Below are 19,719 nucleotides of genomic sequence, written 5' to 3'. Positions count from 1 at the left end.
ATGCATGCACATGTAAGAGCTTTGGCTGGGCTTCTGCTTACAGCAGGGAAGAGTCCTGGCTAAACCAAACAGTAGGAGAGGTATGGAGGGCCAGCGTGTGAGAGAGACTCCTTTTCCCAAACTGCATATCCTCGGTGGACAGTTTTACCCAGTTCCTTTCTTGGTATAACTCATTCCTGTGCGTGCTCGGAATGTTTATGGAACGTTGGAATTAGGCAGTTGTTCAGTTGCTAAGTCGTGTTCGACTCTTTGTGACCCCATGGACTGCAGCATGCCAGGCCTCCCTGTCCCTGTCTCCCGGAGTTTGTCCAAGTTCATGTCCTTTGAATCGGTGATGCTATCCAATCCTCTCATCCTCTGCACTAGGCAGAGGAGGTAACACTTTTCTGGTTAGTGCATCCTGCACATCTCAGCTGCCGCAGAGCACAGAAGGTAGACAATGCCCAAATACCTACCACTGCCTGCACTCGACTGACACCTTCACTCTGCCCGGCCCCTTGCCCTCAGGTAGAGTAAGTTCCTGCACTTGTATTCTGGCAGAAACAGTGCCCAGTCCAGGTAAACAGCTCTGGGGCTCCTCTCGGGTCTGGCAGAAGGATCCACTGAATGTACAGAATTGTAATTCAGGTCCTATCACGCTGCACCATCCTGACTTGGAGATGTCACCGATCCCTCCTACCTCTGCTCCAGCTGTGAGCACTTCAGTATCCCCCCCGGTCCCAGTTCTGCTGTGGGGACCAGCAAGTGGGGAGCTCTGCCCCAGCTCAACACTCAACAGTTGGCTGCTAGGAAGCCAGACTCTGAACACCAAGGCATCTCTGAGTTGGAGTTTTCAGGTGACCCACAGAAGGTAGAGAACTGATCCTCTACACCAAGGCCAATGGCAGTGTCAGGGCAGGGGTCTGAGCAGCCTCAAGGCAGGCGTTTGGACAAGACAGGAAATTAAACCTGGGTAGGAGCATGGGGCTCTGAAGTATGATCTTTCCACCCAGCAGCCCTAACTGCTGTGCTGTCGCTCAGTCGTGTCCGACTCTGTGACCCCATGGACTGTAGCCCGCCAGGCTCCTCTGTCGATGGGATTTCCCAGGCAAGAATACTGGAGTGGATCCATTTCCTTCTCCAGGGGATCTTTCTAACCCAGGTCTCCTGCATTGTAGGTGGATTCTTTACCATCTGAGCCACGAGGGAAGCCCAATACCGGAGTATGGGTAGCCTATCCTTTCTCCAGGGGATCTTCCAGACCCAGGAACTGAACCAGGGTCTCCTGCATTGCAGGCAGGTTTCTACCAGCTGGCTACCAGGGAAGCCCCAGCAGACCTAGGGAGGTGTGTTAAATTATGCTGAAACATTAATGGGAATTGAAGGTTCTTACAGTTTTGGGACAGGTGAGGGGTTTTCAAAAAGGAACGAGGGCCGCTCTATCAGCTGCCTCTGAGGAACAAGTGGGCCATATGCGTAACCATTTCCAAGCTCCTCCCCTGCCCAAGGGCACAGGCATCATGCCAGTCGGTCCCCACGGCCTTCTGAAAGAACACAGTTCCACGCACACTACTCTTCAGTGGTCTAGCATTTATTTCACTAGCCCTCGAGGACTCACTAAGTGGTCGGCAAGGAAACCCAACGTCTCAGCATCCCAGTCTCTGTGCTCTACTCTGACTTCCCTCCATGCTGAGACAGCCTGCTCAGGGCATGAGCACTGGCACGGCTTCTCTACTCTTAAGATAGAAAAACAGAGGAAATAAATATCTAGATAAGGCAGATGAGAAGGCTGACACCCCTGGGCCTGACATTAGGAGAATTAGTGTGCTTCTGGTAAGTGAGACAAAGAGCTCGGGGGATGGGTGGTTGGACATGACAGCCAACCTGCTCTGAGTGCCAGCAGATGGCCATGCTCGGGATTCAGGGCACAAAGACCTGCTCAGATGCAGATGAACAAGCGTAGGAGGGCTCAGCTCCAGGAGGATAAAAGTAGGTTCTCCCAAGCCACCTGCACCAGTGACAGCCAGGGAAGGACACCAGGTGTTTGCAGGAGTCACGGGATGGGGCAGGAGACCAGTGGGAGTGATTGAAGGCCACCCACCTTGGAATCAGGGTGCAGCTGCCCTTCCACAGAAACAGAGTCGTCACAGACTGAACCCAACAGGCAGGACGGACGGCTAGATGCAATGAGATCGGGGCAGAGGCCAGAGCGCTGAAAACATGGGGAGCAAATGCCTCCCTCACCAGGTAAGTGGGTCAAGGGCAGGGCTGTGGCCTTCCAAAGGCATCACCCAAGAACCAGAGCCCACAGGTGGAGCTCTGCGGCACGGCGGCTCAGGCTTGTACGCGATACACCTGTGTTTGGGGCCAGGGACCCAGCACATGGTAGAGCGGGGGGGACAGGGGGTAAAGAGGGCATCCCAGAGATACAGAAATTCGCCCTCCCAACTCTGAGGCAGCTTGGAGCAGAGTCCACAGAGGACAGCGGGCACTTGGGGAATCTGTGCTTCAGTGGTGGGCCGTTGTCTTCCCTCGTCTCCGGCCTGCACCTACAGACTGTGGACTGAGTGCAAGCTGTCAGGGGAGCTCCACAGCAGGACGGAGAGAGCTGTTAGGTCACCACAAAAGCCAGCTTCTGGCTGCCCCATGGGAATCACAGCCCTGGGCACCCTATTCGCTGGTGCCTTCAGCCTCTCCCCCACGTACTCTGCACACTCAGAGGCAAGAGGCATGCAGGCGTCTGGCCGAGACGACGCCGTTTTCCAGCACGCCTCCCCTGGATTCACTCTCTGTGACTGCTGAGCAGCTGCAGTCCTGGCAGAGATTCTCCCGGTGGCAGGCCCCACCTCGGGGAGGGCTGTCCCCCTGCAAAGCCAGGGCTGGCCCCCCGGGGGAGCTTCCGGGCCAAAATTCCAGTCAAGCGGCCCCAAGCCGGAAGGTCAGATCTTGGGCCGCCAGCCTTTGATGAACTGCATGATCTTCTTGACCTGCAGCTTGGTCAGGCGGAAGTCATCTGCCAGGATGTCCTCACTGAGCTGCACGAAGATGCTGCCGTCTATGCGCTCTCGGGCAAAGAAGCTGACCACGTCCTCTGAGAGCCCGATGAAACGCAGACTTCGGGAGACCTCCTCCAGGGAGAGTGCAGAGAGGTCAGCGGGGGGCTGCCAGGAGGTGGCTTCTCGGCCTCCCCAAGCCGTGGCCCCATCCCGGGGACTGGCAGGAGGCCCTTCGAGGCGCCCCTGGGTGAGAAGGAGTCGCGCTCCACCAGCCTCAGGGCCCTGCGGGGCCACCGGTGACAGTGGGGCGGGACCCTGCCGCAACACCAAGCCTTCGGGCTCAAAGGCCTTGGGGGGTCCAAGTGGCGAGAGGCCAGGCCCAGGTGCCCCCACGGCTCTGGGCTCCTGACAGCGCAGCAGCTCAGGCTCTGGAGAACTGCCCCGGCCCAGCTCAAAGGGGTCGAAGGGCTCCAGGGAGGGTTCCTGCCACTCAGAGGAGGAAGACGAGGAGGTGGGACAGGAGGAGGCGGAAGCTGCCGAGTAGGCCTGGCCTGGAGAGCCCAGGCCTGGGGAATAAGCGGGGCTGGAGGTAGCCAGGGGACCTGAGGGAACTGCAGGCCCAGAAGAGGCTGCTGAAGGGCCCGTGGGGTAGGCAGGCCCGGAAAAGGGGTTAAGAGCTCCAAACGGAGCAAAGCGTTTCTGGGGGTGGGAGGGCTTGAATGGAGGTGGGCAGCTGTGGTAGGTCTTGGCGGGGGTGTCGGCCCCCAGGAGGGAGGAAGCTCGACTACTCAGGGGCTCCACAAGGGCCCGGGAGGCCTGGCTGGGCTGCGTGGTCGAGGGCAGGGGGCCCGGGGGTGGACGGCTGGAGGACTCGCCCACCTTGCAGTCTCCCCAGGTGCAGGGGTAGCAATAGAGGGAGTAGGCATCGGGTGACGGCGAGCCACTGCCACTTCGGGACCCCGCCCTGCAGACAGAAAGAGACACAGACAGACGGGTAAGCAGAGCAAGAGGGGAACGTGACAGGCACACACATGTGCCACCACAAACCACCATCCCGCTGGGTCACAGAGATCCCAGCCATGCTGGCCCGTCCATCTCCCAGCCCCCAAGGCCTGAGGCCCTCTGAGATTGCTCTATTCTTCCCTCCGGCAACCTGCACTCCAGGAAAAACTAAACTGAACTACACAGAAAATTTTCAACGGCAAGGAGTACTCCATCCTGCAGCAGATCTCAGTCTGGAAGGAAAGAGCCACACTCCCATGCAGGCATCATCATTTAGGTAATCAGCCAACTGAGGCAGGAAGCCCCAGACCCCAAGGGCCCCTCCCTCAGGTTCGGCTCAGCAATATGCACCCTCCAAACCCCAGGGTCTGCAGTCTTCCTCTTCCTCACACTGGCTCCCTTCCCCGCCCTCTCCCCTGCTTCCATCCACCTGAGGCGGCCCGGGACCCAGAGAAGGAAGGGAGGGGCTCACCCATCCTGGAGGCCAGAGGAGTAGTAGGAGAGGCTGGAGCTGGGGGAGTGGACGGGCTGCAGCTTAGGGAAGCGTGGGGGTACTGGGGGGCTACCCGAGAGCCGGCCACTGCCACCCCGCGGGGGCACAGGAGGGGCGTTGAGCAGGCGGCACTCCTCCTTCACCTGCAAGCACAGGGCCAAGATGCCACCCCCGCCTCCAGGCAGCTGGGCAAGGGGGGTGCCTGCGACTGACCCACTTTGCCAAAAGCCGGCCTTGCTACTCAGCCACCCACCCCACCCCTTCTCGTCATCTCCAGCCTGTCAGACTCATCGAGAGTCCACAACACGCACAACTGTCTCGTGCGGCCTTCAAAATCCATCGTGAATGTAAGAAGAAACAGAGAAGTAGACAAAACAACAAGTAGACATATTCCTTCCTCAAGGAAAAGGAGAGAAAGAAGACAAAGGTGTAATAAGAAGGGAAGGAAAAGTATCTGCCATCTGGATCCCTTTCTTATCGGTCAAACACTCAAAGTGGACTCCATGGGATATTAATAGGTGCTGTATATAGTCTGTGGACAAGTTCTGTTGGAAACTTCTGTGTTAAACCCAGATGAATGGGTTTCTGACCTGCAGGACTTCTCGAAGCCTTTATTATAACGGATACTCTGTGGCTCCAAAGTGAGGATGGGGAGAGCTGGGAATCAGACTGTATTTTCTAAACTTTCTTCACCCTAGACCCTTCTTTTCACCAGACAACTTAATGGAGCCTTTGTTCTGTGAAACCTTCTGGGTAACGCTGTTCTAGGCTCATCCCATACTCCATGCGGCTAGGGACCTGCTGGTCTTTGTCCCACAACTCCCAAGGCCATGGTACCCCTTCCTACAAAAGCGCCTGCGTCTCTTTCCTCTTTTTTTTCTCCCCCCTCCCCACCTCTGGCCACCCTCTGTCGCACACCTAGGGGGCTGGAGCCCGAGATGCCAAGGCAGGGGCCCAGGAGAACGAGCTTTCCAAACCCAAACCCTGCCCCGTGGCTGGCCACCTCCCCGGAAGGCCGGGCCCACAGAGCTCAGCGACCGGCCTCCCACCCTCTTCGTCTCCACCGCATCCACTCACCGCCTCGGATTTGGGAGGCACGGGAGGCGGCGCCGCCTCGGGCTCCAGGCGGGGCGGCCCGGCGGCTCCGAAGGAGATGAGGTCGGGCCCCGGGAGCGGCCGGGTCCTGCCCTCGACTAGGCCCTCGGCTGCCTGGTGCGTCCACAGCTCCTCGTAGGGGATCTCGGCGGGCGGCGCGGCGGTCTCGGGCCCGCCGGCCCAGTCGGGGATCACGTACTCCTGGTCGCCGTCGCCTGGTGGGCCGGGGCCGGGGGCGCGGGCGGGCACGAGGGCGCGCGGGGGCGCGGGCAAGCAGAGGCGCGCGCGGCGCGGGCTGGCGCAGTCGTCGGCCAGCTCGGCGGGCGCCTCGCGCACGGCGGTCGAGTACTCGTCCGGGTCGAAGCGCTCGCGACAGTAGGAGGCGCTGTCGCGCACCAGGCGCTCGACGCGCGGGTCCCCGGCCAGGAGGCCCTGCGGCAACGCGAAGCGCGGCGTGTTGGTGAGCAGCAGGAAGTGCAGCGGCGCCGGTCCCTCGCGGCGCAGCGCCAGCCCCAGCACCACTGTTTTGGAGATGATGCTGACCAGCTTGTAGCAGTGGCCCTCCCGCACCGGGTGCAGGTCGTAGGGGTTGCGGGGTGGGCGGCTGGGCACCAGCACGTTCACCGGGAGCCGCACGCGCTCGATAATGGCGCGCACCGTGTGCTCGCCCTCCTGCATCTGCAGCTCCAGCGGGCTGCGCGTGCTGAAGCGGCCCTGGCACTGGAAGGGCAGGCTCAGGCTCTCGTTGGTGCGGTGGTTCATGCAGATGAGGCAGGGCATCTTGCCTTTGATGGGCCTGGCGCCCCCGCCGCCACCCGCGGCCCCCGCGCCCCCCGGGCCGCCGCCGCCGCCCACCCCGGCCAGCGCTCCGGCCCGGCCCAACTTGCGCAGCAGGGTCGTGAAGCGCGAGCGCTCCTTAGTGGTCTTGGCACACAGGATCTCCGCCTGCCCCATGAGAGTGAGCTCGTCACCCGCGTGCAGCGTGAAGTTGTACACCTCGCTATCCTCGCTGAACTCCCCTGACACCACCTGGGGAACCCAGAAACAGAGGGAGGCCTTAGCCCCAGGCGGGGGAAAGCCAGTCCGGGGACCCAGGAGGGCAACCCTTCTTTTGGGGCTTTCCCAAGATCAAGAGCACTGGACTGAGGGCCTGCATTCTGTAGAGGCCACGTGGTCATGGTGGTGCAGCCTCAGAGTTACCTCTTGGAAAGGTAATTATTTTATTTGCTGTAAGAATTGCTGTAAGGATTAAATAGACTATAAAGTAAGTGTTAATCGCTCAGCCATGTCTGACTCTGTGACTCCATGGACTGTAGCCTGCCAGGCTCCTCTGTCCATGGGATTTCCCAGGCAAGAATACTGGAGTGGGTTGTCATTTCCTTCTCCAGGGATAGGACTGGGTCTCCCACATTGCAGACAGATTCATTACCATCTGAGCCACCAGGTAGACTTTACATATACTGAAATACTTTGAAAATATTCAACATACAGCAACGCTTGTATCATTTTTTTACAATTGGGCAATAATAATCCTCCACCTATTCAACAAGACTACTCTGAAGAGGAATGAATTGATGGATAAGAAAGGGGTTTGTAAATAGTAAAGAGCTATCTGTACATTAAGTGGGGGACTGTTTGCACTCCACAGCCACCACCTCCACCAGTAGATGCTAGGATGGCTGCCCTGAAAGATCTCCAAGTCAAGGCATGAACCTCCACACACATACCTCCACACACACTTCCTGCTTCCCCACCTTTTGCAGGAAGTTCTTGGGCCCAGTTCCAGAAAGTTCATACACCTAGCCAAAGACTTTCAGGGGGCTGCCAGAAGCCACACTGTGACACTTCTACCTCACAGAACCTAGCGGGAACCCTCCATCCAGAGTCAGGCTTGCCCCTGAGAATAATGAAACCTGGGGGCACCAGGCCCAGTGCAGAAAGGACTGACCTTGACACTGAAAGTGATGGCTTCCATCACAAAGATGCGATCAGGAAAGACGCTGGCCACCTCCTCCACACTGCTGAAGTACCTCACTGGCTCCCGAACATCCCGGGCCTGCTCCAGGAGCTTGAACTTCCCTGCAAAGGACAGAACGCAGGCTGTTAGGGTGGGCCTGCTTGCTAGGAAGCCTAGCCTGCATCCTGAGAGGCCTCATGTTCCCCACATCTTTGGCCCCTCATCTCAGCCAGTCCCTCTGGAACTCAGGTGGGCAGAAGGGCAGGTTTGCACTAGTGGAAGCTGGTCAGCTGGTTCAAGACTCAGCAGGGAGGTGAGCACGTATTCCTAGCACATAGAGCACAGCCCTTACCCAGTGGAGAGTTTGTGGGTGTGTGACAAGGCCAGCAGCTGTCTGCCTAGAGAAACTCAAGGGCAAACTGGTACCCAAACACTTGACACCAACATTAGTGTGGCAGTGGGGATGCTGATGCCTAGCTTGGTCCCAGCCCAACTCTGATTTGCTGTGACCCAGACAAATCCCTTCCCCTCTCAGGGATTTTGAATCCTCATCTAAAGAAGCTGGAGCAGATGTTTGCAGGCCCTGTCTGAATCTGGCCTCCTGTGTTAGCTTTAGATTGCTAACCCACACTGATGCAATGGGCAAACCAGGGCCCAGCCCCAGGCTTTGGAGGCCCAAGGAGAGCCACTCTGACTCCTGATCTGTTCCCAAACCCTGCTGTGGTCCAACATCCAGCGCCACTGTCCCAGAGGCCTCAGATCTGAGCCCAGCAAGCTGCCTCCCTCAGATGAGGTCTTCCCGATCTGCAGTCCAAGGCTGTGTTTCCACTGGCTCAGCAGAAGCCCCCAGAAGACATGGGCTTTAAAGAATGATGCTAATCTGTAATGCTGACACCCCTCTGTGTTAACTGACCTCACTGGCCACGTACCTTTTATGTGCCCACCTTGTTGTTGTTTAGTTGCTAAGTCGTCCCCACCTCTTCTGCAACCCCAGGGACTGTAGCCCACCAGGTGCCTCTGTCCATGGGATTTCCCAGGCAAGAACACTGGAGTGGGTGGCCACACCCTCCTCCAGGGGATCTGCCTGACCCAGGGATGGAATCCGTGTCTCCTGTATTAGCAAGCAGATTTTTTACTACTGAGTCACCTGGGAAGCCCCATGTGCCCACTTACATGAGCACAAAGACAGGCTGTGAACCAGGCCTCTTTTTAGGCCTTACACAGGAGGAAGAGAGTCTTGTATAGGCTGAGAGAAGACAAGATGACTCTAACTTCTGCAGTGTTTCTGGTGGTTGCTGCCTATCATTTATTCATTCCACAAGCATTTATAGAGCACCTACTGTGTGCCAGACACTAGCCTAGGCCCAATGAGGGGGGCAGATGTGGGTAAGATATGATCTGCCCTCAAGATATCAAATCCAGATCCAGTATGTGACAGCAGGGTGTGACGGGATGGCAGGATGGCCACAACAGACTCAACAAAAGATGAGGAGACCACCAAGTTGGGGGAAATCTGCCTGGCCATGTGGGGGGATCATAAGAATGAATTTTACAGAGTGAACATTCCACACAAAAGAAACGGCATGAGTCAAGACACATGGTCACAGAAGCAAACTGCCTGCCAACATGGTGAGTGCCTGGAGAGTAGGATTTGAGGGGGGTGATGACGGGTAGAGCAGACAGCAACTGGGCTATGAAGAGCTCTGAATGCCATATGGTAGGACTTTATTCCATAAGAATGAAACCCACTGAAGTGTTCTGAGCAAAGAAAGACCAAGATCAAAGGTGAACTCTATAAAGATAACAGGGACACTTAGGTAAATAACCCAGTAACGAGTTCTGGAAAAGAGCAGGGGCATCAGCTGAGGGGAAAGCAAAAAACAAACAGAACAAGGGGTACAGGTTCCAGCAGAGAGCCTCATCAGACTGTGGTGACTGCCGAGTGGCGAGGGAGGAAGGGGTTGCAGCTACCAGCCTGGTCAGAAATGGAGACAGCAGAGCTGTTAACCAAAACTGGGACCCTGGAAGGAACCAGTGGGGAGTGAGAGAGTCAATTCCTACGCAGGTTGATAAGAAATCTGGGGGTCCCCAAGGAGAGAGGGATCTGGGGATCTCAAGGAGGAGAAAAGGACAAACTTTTATTTTTTTCTTCTACATTCCTTAGTCTTAGTCACATAAAACGTTCTTTCCTTTAAGAACTGATGATTACACAACAAACAACTCAGTTTAAACTCTGTACTAAGGAACAAATTTGGAAAACTCAGCAGTGGCCACAGGACTGGAAAAGGTCAGTTTTCATTCCAATCCCAAAGAAAGGCAATGCCAAAGAATGCTCAAACTACTGCACAATTGCACTCATCTCACACGCTAGTAAAGTAATGCTCAAAATTCTCCAAGCCAGGCTTCAGCAGTATGTGAACCGTAAACTTCCAGATGTTCAAGCTGGTTTTAGAAAAGGCAGAGGAACCAGAGATCAAATTGCCAACATCCGCTGGATCATCGAAAAAGCAAGAGAGTTCCAGAAAAACATCTATTTCTGCTTTATTGACTATGCCAAAGCCTTTGAATGTGTGGATCACAATAATCTGTGGAAACTTCTGAAAGAGAGACCACCTGACCTGCCTCTTGAGAAACCTATATACAGGTCAGGAAGCAACAGTTAGAACTGGACATGGAACAACAGACTGGTTCCAAATAGGAAAAGGAGGACGTCAAGGCTGTATATTGTCACCCTGCTTATTTAACTTATATGCAGAATACATCATGAGAAACGCTGGGCTGGAAGAAGCACAAGCTTCTTCCCGGAATCAAGATTGCCGAGAGAAATATCAATAACCTCAGATATGCAGATGACACCACCCTTATGGCAGAAAGTGAAGAGGAACTAAAAAGCCTCTTGCTGAAGGTGAAAGTGGAGAGTGAAAAAGTTGGCTTAAAACTCAACATTCAAAAACGAAGATCATGGCATCTGGTCCCATCACTTCATGGGAAAGAGATGGGAAAACAGTGGAAACAGTGTCAGACTTTATTTTTGGGGGCTCCAAAATCACTGCAGATGGTGACTGCAGCCATGAAATTAAAAGACGCTTACTCCTTGGAAGGAAAGTTATGACCAACCTAGATAGCATATTCAAAAGCAGAGACATTACTTTGGCAACAAAAGTCCATCTAGTCAAGGCTATGGTTTTTCCTGTGGTCATGTATGGATGTGAGAGTTGGACTGTGAAGAAAGCTGAGCGCCGAAGAATGGATGCTTTTGAACTGTGGTGTTGGAGAAGACTCTTGAGAGTCCCTTGGACTGCAAGGAGATCCAACCAGTCCATTCTGAAGGAGATCAGCCCTGGGATTTCTTTGGAAGGAATGATGCTGAAGCTGAAACTCTAGTACTTTGGCCACCTCGTGCGAAGAGTTGACTCATTGGAAAAGACTCTGATGGTGGGAGGGATTCGGGGCAGGAGGAGAAGGGGACGACAGAGGATGAAATGGCTGGATGGCATCACTGACTCGATGGAAGTGAGTCTGAGTGAATTCCAGGAGTTGGTGATGGACAGGGAGGCCTGGCGTGCTGGGATTCATGGGGTCACAAAGAGTCAGACACGACTGAACTGACTGAACTGAAGGATTATATGACAACAATGTATCCTGCTTGAGGACAGTTTCTCCTTCCTGAAAACCTTCTGGCTAATCCTGTTATCTTAAAATGTAAATTCTGGGAGTGGGTCTAGTAAGAGCTTTACAACCTTGAGACATGCTTTTGATTTATTATAATAACTAATTTACATAACTCCTGATGTCTATGTCAGAAGCTTTCTCTGTCCCTTGTCATACTTTAATAAAACTCTGCTACACAAAAGCTCTTGAGTGATCAAGCCTGGTCCCTAGTTCCAAAGCTAAATCTTCTTCAGAGATCATGAATCCAACACCGTGCACCGTAAGCTATCAGAAGCATGGGCCAAACTGGGGAAGCCAAATGAGGCCCTGCAGGTGGTGCTCCTAGGGCAGGCAGGTGAGCATGTGGGTGCAGGGCTTGGGGAAGTGTAGTCAGAAGTAATAGAAGATCACCGGCCCACAGGAGGCAGTGTCAGCTGTGGGGCAGGCCAGATAGCTCAGGGAAAAGGAAGAAAAAAGGATCCCAACCCATCGGGGACCCCCTTCCCAGAGAAATCCCACAGTGTACTCCTAGCAGGAACACACACAGCATTGTATATACAACATGGGGGTTGTGGTGGGTTCAAAGCCCAACCAGAACCCAGATAGAGACACCTGTACTAATGCAGGGTGTGCAGAGCAGAGAGCCCAGGGCAGCGCCTGCAGCGTCAACATCTAAAAGCAGGAAAAGGGAGAATCAAGAGAGGGGGAAATGCCCAGAGAAAGCCAGAGGGAATGCATCCCATCCCTACCCCGCACCCTGCTCCAACTACTCCGAGACCCTGGTGGAAAGAGGCCTCAGATGAGCCACAGCCCTAGAGGGCAGCAGGGATACCCTGGGGAGGGGACCGAGCAGGTCAGGAATCACAGGTCTGCCACCATCCAAGAGTGGCCCCCTTCCCTCATCCAGTCGCCGCCCCCATATCCACACACAACTACCACCACCCCCACCCCCACCACCAATTCCAACCAGCCAGGCAGGGAGAAATGCCCACTGCCCGCTGTGGGGAGAGCTGGAGCCAAGTCAGGGCTAGAGCCGGGGGAGGATGTGGCAGGGAAGATCAATGTAACCATGGTAGCCAGCACCACCCCCTCCGCCGCAGCCTGAGCCCAGCACCGGTCATCACTGCCGGGAGGAAGGAAAGAAGACCTCTGGGGAGTGATGCTTTGGCCCCTGGAAGCCTTCTCCTCCCTCTGCGGCCCCACTGGGGGCAGCTTCCTCTCCTGCCTTCCCCCTACAAGAGACAAGAGGTCTTCCCCCCCGACCCCCGCGGCTCTAGGGACCTGCCCCACCCTGGCCTGTCCCTCCTCCCTGCCCGAGACTCCCAAAGCACATAATCGCGGTCCTGACCGTCCCTTCCAGCTGGGTCTTGTTTGTCACCGCTCCCTGCCAGCACCTGACCCAGAGCAGATGCTCCTTAAAGAATGGTGGGTAAATGCACAGACTTGACAGTCGGACAGACCTGGTGTCACCTGCCACCTGTATGGTCTTGAGCAAATTATTTAATCGCTATAGGCTTCAGTTTTCCTATCGGTAAAATGGAAGCATACAACTTGGCTCACGCGGTGCTCCGCGGGGTCCCAGAGAAGGCCGGTCTCCCTGCCTCCCCCGGGGGTGAACCTTGGCCTGGAGACCCGGGTCCCCAGCAGCGCCCCCTACCCGACTCGGGACCAGGCACCGCCCTGAGCGCTCCTCCCCGCTCCTTACCCCACCCCACCCGGCCCACCGCGGCGGCTCTCTCCGAGGTCCGCAGCCTCCGCCCCCGCCCGCCCGCCCGCCAGCCCGCCCGCGCTATTACTAATTCATTAGGAGGAACCAGCGTCGGGCTGTGCACTCAGAGCTTCCTCGTAAACCTGCCGGCGGCCCCTCCCCCTTCCCCTCCTAGGGGGGCTTCGGCCTCCCTACCCCAGCCCCACAACCAGGCGGGGCGCAAGCAGCCCACCGGAAAGATGGGTCAGGGATGCGAAACCTCGGCTAGCCAGCTGTCACCCCATGATCACCACCATACACAGTCAAGAGGCCACCCAAAGTGATGGGGGGAAAGAGCCAGGAGCCCCGTGGACCCACAGTTCCCTAGGAGACTCTGAATCTCGGTTTCCCTGATTTGTTTGGTTTTTATTGGCAGCGGGGTCTTATTCCCCGACCAGGGATGGAACCCGCGGCCACTGCAGTGGAAGGGCAGAGTCTTAACCACTGGAGCACCAGGGAAGTCCCCCAGTCTTTGCTTTTTTGTCCCAATGAGATGACCTGGGACTTTTCCCTGGACCAATGCCAAATACCCAGGCTGGGAAGTTTCTAGCTTGGGCAGGCCTTCCCAGGGGCCCCAGGACAGAACCCTAGGTCAGAAAGATACTTGAGTTTCCTCATCTTCAAAATGGGGTGTGGGGACTACAGGGGTGTGGGAACTACAACAAGTTCACGGGGTGCTGTAAAAAGCGGAAGCCCTCTAAAGGGTTTGGTCCTGTCCCACAGACTCAGGGGAGAACCAGGCAGGGCCAGAGGGGGAACAGCAGACCTGTGAGGAAGCTGCTGGGAGCCTTCCCAGCTTCAAGGATTCCAACCTTTGTTGCAGGGTGAAAGTAAAAATCGCTCTGTCATGTTTGACCCTTTGCAACCCCATGGACTGTAGCCGCCAAGCTCTTCTGTCCATGGAATTCTCCAGGCAACAGTACTGGAGTAGGTTGCCATTCCCTTCTCCAGGGGATCTTCCCAACCCAGGGATCGAAACCAGGTCTCCCACATTGCAGGCGGATTCTTCACTATCTGAGCCACCAGGGAAGCCCTGTTTCGGGGTGGGTAGCAGTTAAACACAGAACTGATCTAACTCCTAACTCCTGGAGCTCTGTTAGACTTCCTCACAGGGTTGCTGTGAGGCTGTGATGGTGACAAAGCTCTGCCCAGTGTCTGGAAAGCAGCACATGTTGATACACAGGAGCTGTGGGCTCCTGGGTTTGCATAGTGGCATCTCTGGGCTGACGGCGACCAGTGTTGCACCCTTCTCATTCAGGGAACAACAACCCTGCATCCCTGATGTGGCAGCCAGCACCAGCCCAAAGATCGAGATGCCTGGGTGCTAGCCCTTGCTCTTCCGTGTGACCCTGGGCAAGTCATTTCCCTTCCTAGGCCTCTGTTCCATCCTGCGTAAAATGAAAGGGCTTCTTTTTTTAGAAGCAGAATCCTTTCTTCAAACAAAATCTTTAGGACATCAGCATCACATATAAAATAGATAAAAGTAAATATTCATTGTTGTTTAATTGCTAAGTTGTGTCCAACTCTTTGCACCCCCAAGCTCCTCTGTCCATGGGGTTTCCCAGGCAAGAGTACTGGAGTGGGTTGCCATTTCCTTCTCCAGGGGATCTTCCTGACCCAGGGACCGAACTCAAGTCTCCTAGGTCTCCTACACTGGCAGTTGGGTTCTTTACCACTGAGCCACCAGGGAAGCCCTGGTCTCAAGCATAATTTTATTAAAAGTTTTTAAATTTTAGCATTCACTTAAGAGTCAATCAATGGGGACTTCCCTGGTGGCACAGTGGTTAAGACTTTGCCTTCCAGTGCAGGGGGTATTGGTTTGATCCCTGATGGGGAACTTAGATCTCACATGCCTTGGTGCCAAAAAATCAAAACATGAAACATAAGCAATATTGTAACAAATTCAATGGAGACTTTAAAAAAAAAAGTCAATCAATGAAAACAATAAATTTAACACAAGCATCGGAAAAACAGGATTAAGGCTAGCAGATGCAGCCATATAATCAGCCTGGGCATCCCTTTGTTTCTATGTCTTTGGGTTGCGCAATACTGAAAGAATCCCGGCAGGAGATATTTTCTTTGAGGGTCTGTACAAAAAGGGTTAATGAGGCAGATTGTGGTACACACCAAATGTCTCTAGTCGGGGTTTAAGGTTTGACTTGTAGTGGTATGAGGGTGTGGATTTTTTTAATCATTAGTTTCAAATCTACTTTAAAATGGGAATCAAAGGTTTGCAACCAGAAACCCGGGGCTTCACAGACCAGTACGAAAACCACTGGACCCTAACTCTAACCCTGACTTTAGTCACCACCACCCCCGCCCCGCCCCCACTCATCAGCCATGCCCTCGCTCATCCCTGCAGCTCTAAAGAAAAGCCAGTCACCAGCATCCAGTGCCCAAGACTTCCTGCACCCATCCCCCTGCCTACAGCCCCCACTGGCTCTGTGCCATCTGTCCCTGGGCACACCTGGGTACTGCAGGGGGATGTCAATCTTGGGCCCGATGACGTAGTGGCCCTCCTCCAGGGTGTGGGCTGTCACCGTGGTCCACTGGCGGCAGGAATGAATGAGCAGGATGTCTCGCTCACTGACGCCCTCAGCATACTCCCCTGGGAGGGGGCAGGCGGACAGAGGAGGGAGGAGAGAAAAGAGAACATCAGGAGGGGCAGAGAGACAGGGTGACCTCCTCACCGAGACACCGCCCGAGGACAGCTCTCCACGATCCCTGTCCGGGCCAGCAATGCTCCAGGGATGGGGGCTGCCACCTGTGAGCTTGGGGCTGAATCAGGCCCCGTCTCTCAGGGCTCAGGCTTCCGATGGGGCCTCAGAAACCAACGCTGCCTCCATCCTGCATTTATCCTTCGACTGGACTGCCTGCTGTCCCAGTCCGTGTGCTGGAGCCAGGGACTCCTCCCTCCAGGAGCCCTGAGGCCCAGGGGGCAGGAGGTGGGGAGAGATGTGAACAGAGGATGCGGGCCCAGTTTGAGGCACTGAATGGAGGCAGTCTGAGCTCTCACAGAAGGGGCAGCAAACTAGTTGGGGGGGGGGAGGGGCAGGAGGGAGGATGGGAGACAGTGCTGAGCAGCAGACACTTGGGCTGGACCTCAGAACCACAACTCACACCAGCAGAATTCTCAGCCGCGAATCAGCTCCTGGGCCAGTCAGCTCCTGGCCCCCGCCTTGTTGGGGGCCCAGAGAGGGCTAAGAAGGGGTCGTCCGTTGTGGAGTCCAGAGCTGTGGGTCACTTGGGTCAGGAGAATGGCGGGGCTTAGAGGAGCTGATTCACGGCTCCCTTGGGCAGCCCCTTCCTTCTCTCCCACTGCCACAGACAGGCTCCTTCATCCAAGGGACCCCAAAGGAGAGGGAACCTTTGGGGTCTCAGATACCCTCTGGCCCCACCTCAGAGAAGCTGCTTCTTGGCATTCCTTCTCAGAGCCCTTCACCTCCCAGTTTGTGGGACACAGTGATGAAGGCCAGAGCAGGGCGGGGGTGGGGGTGGATTTAGAAGCGGAGGAGGATAGTCCTGGGGGAAGCTGCACTGGGGCAAAGGTGTTAGGAGGGGCCGGGGCCCCAGAGGCTCCAACCCCAGCAACAGTTTCCAGGAGAGCAGGAGGCTGGCCCAGCTTCCAGGAGGCCTTGGAGCCGTTTCCTGGATGCAGCTGGTGGGTAGGGTGGGGGTGGGGGACGCTCCCTCCAACACAACTTAATAAATTTCTGCCACCCAACCAAATGGGAAATGGTTTACTCTGATGGCTGGGGACTCCCTGAAGTGTGTGCATTTGATGGGGGGAGAGGAGTGGGGGGGCGGAGATGTGTTCAGGACCTTCAGGGAGGGCCTGGCTCTCACCACGTATATGTGTATATCTGGTTGGGAGTGTGGGGCTTTCTCCTCAACTCCTCACCTGGAGCAGAGAAAGTTCTCCTACTCCGTAACCTCCTCTTAGAGCTCTCTTAAGCCCCCGCCTGCCTTTCCAAGGGATGCAGGCCACAGCCACACAGGACACACTCCAACCATGGATCAAGGTCACCAACAGTGGAGTCAGCACAGCCACCTGGATCACAGCGATAGGGGCTTGTCACCCCTATGACGCAACTCAGTCTCACAGTCACACTAATGCACGGGCCAAGACATACTTTTGATCACGTATTCACAACTCACAATTTTGATAACAAAAGGTGACCACAGCCATAGCCACCACTGTCACAGACAGATGGCTGGGCCATTACACCAGTTGCTCATGCTTTCATTCATTCATTCAATCCTTCCATAATCTTTGTTAGGCAGGATGCCCTACCTCAAAGAGCCCGCAGCCCAGTAGGAGGACAATAAACTGACCATTGTAACGGGTGCACAGCAGGAGACAAGACAACGGGCCAGAGGTCAGGGGAGCCCAAAGGAGGCTTGCCTGTCCTCAAAAGAGACCCCCAGGAGGGAAAGATGCCAACTAGGATGCATGGGAAAGTGGCCAGGCACGACCTAGGACCAGCATATTCCATTCACACCCAGACACACACACGGCTTTGCTGTTGACATCGGCATCACACGCTGATGATGGGCGACAAGACACCGGACCGCCAGGCACCCCTACCCGACGGCCCAGGCATAGATGCTTCACGGAGCCCGCTCCTGGACACGCTGACACTCGCTGTACCCGCTCCGGGCCGCCGCGGGTCGGCGGAGAGGCTGCTGGCCCCAGCGGAGAGGAGACGAGCCTGAAGCCGCGGGCCGCATTAGCATTCAGGGAAGCGAGTGTGCCAACGCGGGCCAAACCCCTATTCTTCTCACACACAAAACCCCCGGCCTGGCTGCCAGCCCCGGCTCCCGCCCCTCCCCCAGCCAAGCGGCCCCCTTTTCCTGAAACGGTCCCCTTGCTCTGGGCAGCCTCCGGGCACCCCTCTCGGCCCCCCAAACATCAGCAGAGCAACCTGGCCCCCCGGGGCCCCAAGGAGAAGTGGAGCAAGACGTGGGAAGGGCCGGGGGTGGGGGGCTTGGGGGCGCGCCCGGAGGGATAACTCGCTCCTTCAGGCCCAGAGGTGGCCTGCCAGTCCGCGGGGGCGGAGGCTGCCCACCACCCCCCGGCCGCGAAACGAGGGTTCGAGAAGAGTCCCAAGAGGGCTGGGGTGGGGGTGGGAGGCGGCGGCAGTGTGAAGACAAGAGTCCGAGGCCCAGGGATGCGGGAGGATCGAGGTGAGAGGCCAGAGACAAAGAGATGGAGGGGGGCGCGGCCTGGACGGGGGTCCGAGGGCGCCAAGAGAAGGGGGTGCACCGACGGGGCGCGCTGGGTGGCTCCGCCAGGCTCCGGGGTCCAGCGAGGCCGGAGAGCTCTCTCCGGGGCCCGGCTCCAGTCCCTGTCCCAGGTTTCTGTCCCTGTGCCCGTCCGCGGGGCCCGGGAGGAGGCATCCCCTCGCTTTCTGGACCCCGGGTCTCCCGGGAGGCGCGCCGAGAACAGAGCGAGGTCCGGGCGGAGGAGCGGGAGGGCAGGGGCCGCATCCTCACGGCCCCGCTGGCACCTGCCGGGAGAGCCCCCCGCGGCCCCTCTCCCCAGCATCCCCGGTACCTGGCCCGAGGCAGGCGAGCGTGGGCAAGCGGCAGCGGCTGACGATGAGGTCCAGCGGGAAGGCGCCCATGCTCCAGCGCAGGCCGGCCAGCCCGGCCGCCAGCTTCTCCATGGCATGGGAGCCCCAGGGTCGCCGTCCCGGGGCCCCGACGACCGGTCCGGTGCGGCCCGGGCTCCCGCGCCCGCCGCCACCTCCTGGGGCCGCCGCGGCGCTCCCCGCCTGGCCGCCCGGCCCGGGGCTGCGGGCGTCACGTGGCCGGCCTCCCCGCGGGGCGCGGGCCCCCGCCACCCGCCCCTCGCCCCACCTCCCGGCCTCCAAGTCCCGCCTCCCCGCCCGCCGGGTTCCCTCGCCCCCTCCCCGAGCGTCCAGGTGACAGGCGGGGACCGGCGACCCCAGGCGGGCGCCCGGAGGGTAATCGAGGACGCGAAGCGGCATCTGCGGGGTCGGGCTCTGCTTCCCCGGCCAGCGTGTTGGGATACCCGCTTCCCTGCCACGAGCAGAGCCAGTCCGAGCCCGCAGGTGCCCCCCGGCCTCCGGGAATCGCCTCCCGTCCCGCTCCGGGTCCTGGCTTCGCTTCCTAAATCTTCTGCCCATAGTTCAGCCGCTGCGATCCCAGACTCGTATCACCTCCAAGGTGGTTGCTGCCTCCTATCACCTCCAGATTCACACATCCTGGTACGGCCGCCTTATTAACTCCATTTTACTGATGAGCAAACTGAGACTCAGAGAGGTCAAGTGGCCGCTCGATTTGAAGCCAGGTTTGACTACAAGTGGCTTCCCTGGTAACTCAGTTGGTAAAGAATCCACCTGAAATCCAGGAGACCCCGGTTCGATTCCTGGGTGGGGAAGATCCACTGGAGAAGGGATAGGATACCCACTCCAGTATTCTTGGGCTTCCCTTATGACTCAGCTGGTAAAGAATCCACCTGCAATGGGGGAGACCTGGATTCAATCCCTGGGTTGGGAAGATCCTTTGGAGAAAGGAAAGGCTACCCACTCCAGTATTCTGGCCTGGAGAATTCCATGGACTGTATAGTCTATGGGGTCACAAAGAGTCGGACAAGACTGAGCAACTTTCACTTTCACTTGACTACAAGTCCCACTGCCTTCCCAGGTAGTCACCTAAGCCTAATACCACCCCTCTGCCCTCACCAAAGAGCCCTTTCCAAGTTCCCAGCCCTTTCTCACCGATTGTCACCAGTCCTGTGAGCCAGATGACTCCAGCATAGACACAGGCTGGT

General features: G+C 56.9%; 1 protein-coding gene across 4 annotated transcripts; it reads right to left on the bottom strand.

The window, feature by feature from the left end:
- Window positions 1–1,554: 1,554 nt before the first annotated feature.
- Window positions 1,555–18,723, bottom strand: GAREM2 (GRB2 associated regulator of MAPK1 subtype 2). 4 transcript variants are annotated; one of them, XM_086325927.1, is made up of 7 exons: window positions 18,478–18,722; window positions 15,388–15,528; window positions 7,514–7,644; window positions 5,548–6,594; window positions 4,450–4,613; window positions 3,855–3,939; window positions 1,555–3,107 (listed from the first exon to the last, which is right to left on the bottom strand). In XM_086325927.1, the coding sequence occupies exons 1-7, from the start codon at window positions 18,587–18,589 to the stop codon at window positions 2,919–2,921; spliced, it is 1,869 nt and encodes a 622-aa protein (XP_086182053.1). In that variant the 5' UTR covers window positions 18,590–18,722; the 3' UTR covers window positions 1,555–2,918. The 4 variants fall into 4 exon arrangements, with proteins under 4 accessions (XP_086182053.1, XP_086182054.1, XP_086182052.1 ...); XM_086325928.1 differs by lacking the exon at window positions 4,450–4,613 and having other exon boundaries at window positions 18,478–18,723; XM_086325926.1 differs by having other exon boundaries at window positions 1,555–3,939; window positions 18,478–18,709.
- Between the last annotated feature and the right edge of the window lie 996 nt (window positions 18,724–19,719).

Source organism: Bos grunniens, chromosome 11, assembly GCF_055505025.1.
Source record: "Bos grunniens cultivar Pamir isolate PY7600 chromosome 11, Bosgru_T2T1.0, whole genome shotgun sequence".
In the NCBI taxonomy this organism is placed as follows: Eukaryota; Metazoa; Chordata; class Mammalia; order Artiodactyla; family Bovidae; genus Bos; species Bos grunniens.
Note: the sequence above shows the minus strand (reverse complement) of the source record. Positions and strands in the feature narration are given on the sequence as shown.